The 4,516-nt window shown below is 50.2% G+C and overlaps 1 protein-coding gene across 3 annotated transcripts in view; it reads right to left on the bottom strand.

The window, feature by feature from the left end:
- Positions 1-2,824, bottom strand: part of kdm6al (lysine (K)-specific demethylase 6A, like) — a 62,968-nt gene extending 60,144 nt beyond the window's left edge. For 2 of the 3 annotated variants that reach the window (XM_067458627.1, XM_067458625.1), the window contains exons 1-2: positions 2,405-2,823; positions 2,231-2,294 (exon numbers count right to left, since the gene is read on the bottom strand). In XM_067458627.1, the coding sequence (XP_067314728.1) occupies positions 2,231-2,294; positions 2,405-2,565 (225 nt within the window). In that variant the 5' untranslated portion in view covers positions 2,566-2,823. Of the gene's footprint in view, positions 1-2,230; positions 2,295-2,404 lie in introns of all 3 variants that reach the window. The other variant, XM_067458626.1, reaches the window with a different exon arrangement.
- Positions 2,825-4,516: the final 1,692 nt, after the last annotated feature.

Consider the following 4,516-nt stretch of genomic DNA (forward strand, 5'->3'; position numbering starts at 1 on the left):
CACACACACACACTCTTCATCTGGAGCTCGCACACCCGCTCAGTGCCGACACACACACACACACACACACACACACACACACACTCTTCATCTGGAGCTCGCACACCGGCTCAGTGCCGACACACACACACACACACACAAACTCTTCATCTGGAGCTCGCACACCCGCTCAGTGCCGACACATCTATACACACACACACACACTTCATCTGGAGCTCGCACACCCGCTCAGTGCCGACACATCTATACACACACACACACACTCTTCATCTGGAGCTCGCACACCCGCTCAGTGCCGACACATCTATACACACACACACACACTCTTCATCTGGAGCTCGCACACCCGCTCAGTGCCGACACACACACACACTCTTCATCTGGAGCTCGCACACCCGCTCAGCCCCAACACATCTACACGCACACACACACACACAGCCTTCATCTGGAGCTCGCACACCCGCTTAGTGCCGACACATGTACACACACACACACACTCACACCCTCCCTCTCTCTCTCTCTCTCTCACACACACACACACACTCTTCATCTGGAGCTCGCACACCCACTCAGCCCCAACACATCTACACACACACACACACACACACTCTTCATCTGGAGCTCGCACACCCGCTTAGTGCCGACACATGTACACACACACATACTCACACTCTCTCTCTCTCTCTCTCTCTCTCTCTCTCTCTCTCACACACACACACACACACAGTCTTCATCTGGAGCTCGCACACCCGCTCAGTGCCGACACATCTACACACACACACACACTCTTCATCTGGAGCTCGCACACCCGCTCAGTGCCGACACATGTACACACACACACCGACCATCTTCATCTGGAGCTCGCACACCCGCTCAGCCCCAACACATCTACACACACACACACACACACTCTCTCTCTCACACACACACACCGACCATCTTCATCTGGAGCTCGCACACCCGCTCAGCCCCAACACATCTACACACACACACACACACACTCTCTCTCTCACACACACACACAAACCATCTTCATCTGGAGCTCGCACACCCGCTCAGCCCCAACACATCTACACACACACACACACACACTCTCTCTCTCACACACACACACAAACCATCTTCATCTGGAGCTCCCACACCCGCTCAGTGCCAACAGAACCCCCCGTGAGAGAGAGCACCAGCGTAGGGTTAGGTGTGTGTGTGTGTGAGAGAGGGTGTTAATGTGTGTGTGCTGGTGCATGTGTCTAAATGTTTGTGTTAGTGCGTGTGAATGTGTGTGCTAGTGTGTTATGGTGTGTGTGTGTGTGTTAACGTGTGTTGGTGTGTGCGCTAGTGTGTGTGTGTGTTGTTGTGTACAGGCTTTACCTGTAACAATAACGGGATAGTTATAAAAACTATGTCACTTTAATCACAAAATATGTATTTGTAGTAGATACAAACACTGACAGCCAATCAGAATCCATCCTCGGGCATTTAAAGAGACAGAACAGAATGATTTCACGCACAGTTATCGTTCTTTAACGCTGATCCTGAGTCAGCCACAGTATAACCCTACACATTAAAGTCCATATGATGATGAGTAAAGCAGCCCATAATCTGATGAGCATCTCAGGCTTTGTTCCCTCTGTAGTGCGCACTAAAGGCAGGTGTTCTAACACAAGGCCGCTTACCCAGAAGCCTTCGCGGCGCTCAGCTGTAGCCGAACATTCTGCCGCGTTATTAGCGTCAGTTTCTGCATTATAACGCGCCGAGTCTCACCCCTCCCCACCCCGCCATCTTGGGCCGACCCGAGCAGCCATTACCACCGCGCACAAATCCGCGTAAAACTGCGCCCGAGTGTCCCTGCGCGATCCCGCGCGGAGACCCAGTGATACACACACACACTCCTCGACCTCAGTTTGAGTGACACCTGCATTCTGCACAGTTGACAAACGAGTCACAGAATAAACACAAACACAGCCAGGGGCGCGTCGCGTCCAGTGAAGCGTCAGAACGCCTGCGCTGAGTTCATAAAGTTCTCCATATGGCGGTTCCCCTCACGAAAGGGCAGAGACGCGGCTAAAGGCTCGCGGAGCGTTAGCCGCGCCGCTCTGAGGTAAACACGGACGCCGCTCGCGCAGCGCTCACACCCAGACCGCGGGAAACCGTGTCACTCGCGCTGTCATTCTGCACTGTGTGTGTGTGTGTGTGCGGTGTGTGAAGCGTCGATTTCAACGCGCGTCTTTACCTTGACGAGCAGGGCCTTCATGCTGGCGCCATCTTCATGAAGCCGCTGATATCCGAACAGAGAGCTGCGAACGAGACAAACACACACAGGGCTCGGGGTCAGCTTCCGAACACACACCTCACTCATCACTCAATCAGAAGCCGCTCGCGGGCTCCGTAACGCGGCGGCTCAGACCTGTCGACGCGGGCGAGAGTGTCGCTCTCCTGCGCGCTCAGCCGCGGTGAGTCCTCCTCGGGTTCACTCGCTTTTCCCGCCGCCATTTTCTTCTCCTCATCACCAGCAGCGCTGAGGCGTCGAGCAGCGGCGACGGCGAGCGACACTCGGCACGATTTCATGGAATCGCACCGAGAGAAGGCGAGCTCCGTTCGTCCAAATAATCCACAATAATCGGAAACTTTTCCCCGGTAAAACGCGCTTCGGTGTCTAAAGCCCCCTCGCGAGTTGCTTCTCACATTGTTTTGTAGGAATAAACTGTGTGATGCGGCGGGTCAATGTTTATGCGTGACGTGCGGCCCGTGCACACTTACAAACCGCCGAACGAATTAAAACAATCTAAAGTTGAGTCCGCCACAGATTAAAGTTGTTGTAATTGTGTCACACAGGCGAACCCACGCCGTCGCCGTGGCCACGCCCTCTCGGGCCCGACAGCCAATCGCTGTGCAGAACGCCCGCGCGTCACTGGCCTCGTCCCAAACTGTTTTGGTTCTGTCGGTGATTATTTCCCGCACGGAGCGTTCCGCGTTTAACGCGAGCGGCACGTTTGCGTCGTTGTGAAACGCAAATAGAGATAAAACTGTGCAGTGAAGGATTAAAACTCATTTCCTTAATGCTCAGGTCATTACAATCAAACACTTCCCCTCTCGTGTTTACTATAAACTGCTCTGACACGAGCACTACATGAGATATAACAATACAAACCCATCAGTAGCTTTTATTCATATGAGCATTTCAGCAAATGCGTGTCGTATGGATATTATAACCGGACACACTGTATAATGTTTGGAACATTGACGTGGCTGTAGGCGGCGCGCACGCACAGCTGTCAATATCACCTGACGCCATGACGTCACACATCACCCAAAATGGCGGAACAACAACAACACACAGAAGAGGCTTGTTCGAGATCCATTGGCGCTGCGCAGACCGATCGGTGTATGACATCAAAGTACCGCGAGAGAGATTCAAAAGCATGAGGAGTAGTTTGCTCTACAATCGTTCTCGCGGTACTTTGATGTCATATGCTGATCAGTCTGCGCAGAGCCAATGGATCTCGAACAAGCCTAAGGCGAGAGAGGCTGCAGTCGCACAAATGACGTGAACCGGGTGTGTGTGTGAGTGTGTTGACCTGTGTCTCCTATGTTCTCCTCAGGAAAGGTGTGTGTGTGTGTGTGTGTGTGTGTGTGTGTGTGTGTTGACCTGTGTCTCCTATGTTCTCCTCAGGAAAGGTGTGTGTGTGTGTTGACCTGTGTCCTCCCATATTTTCCTCGGGACAGGTGTGTTGGTGTGTGTGTGTTGACCTCTGTCACCCATATTCTCCTCAGGACAGGTGTGTGTGTGTGTGTGTGTGTGTGTGTGTGTGTGTGTGTGTGTGTGTGTGTGTGTGTGTGTGTGTGTGTGTGTTGACCTGTGTCTCCTATGTTCTCCTCAGGACAGGTGTGTGTGTGTGTGTGTGTGTTTTACATGGCCTTTGTTTTTTTATGGAAACGGTTTACATTGTAAATAAAGCGACTCCTGATTCGATCTAGAACTGTATTTTATGATGGAATATCTGGTAGTTTGTGCACATATTGCTTACCTGATTTTTCATTGGTCTTTATACAGCGGTGTAACTAGGGTCAGAGGTCATCGGCGGCTCAACCCAGTCACAACCAATCCGCAGCTGGAAGAATAAAAGTAGTGTTTACTTTACAATTATTAATACATACACTACCGTTAAAAAGTTTGGGTTCAGTACGAATCAAAAGTGACAGTAAAGACATTTATAATGTTAATATTCTATCTCTAATAAATGCTGTCAGATCAGAGAATCCTGAGGAATAAACGCATCAGTTTCCACAGAAATATGAGCTGATAATAATCCTCAGTGTGTGTCGATCATCAGATCCTCATATGAGAATATCCATGATCCTTCACGAATCAATGAAAATAAAAATGTTGGTTTAACTTAAAAAAGTAAGTATCCTGGTTGCCTTAGAGTTTATTGAAATTTAAAATATGAGTTGATACAATGAAGGAAATTGGTTTAATAAATAGAAACTCAAAAAATTATTGTATATGAACCACAAA

Source organism: Pseudorasbora parva, chromosome 12, assembly GCF_024679245.1.
Source record: "Pseudorasbora parva isolate DD20220531a chromosome 12, ASM2467924v1, whole genome shotgun sequence".
Taxonomy (NCBI): Eukaryota; Metazoa; Chordata; class Actinopteri; order Cypriniformes; family Gobionidae; genus Pseudorasbora; species Pseudorasbora parva.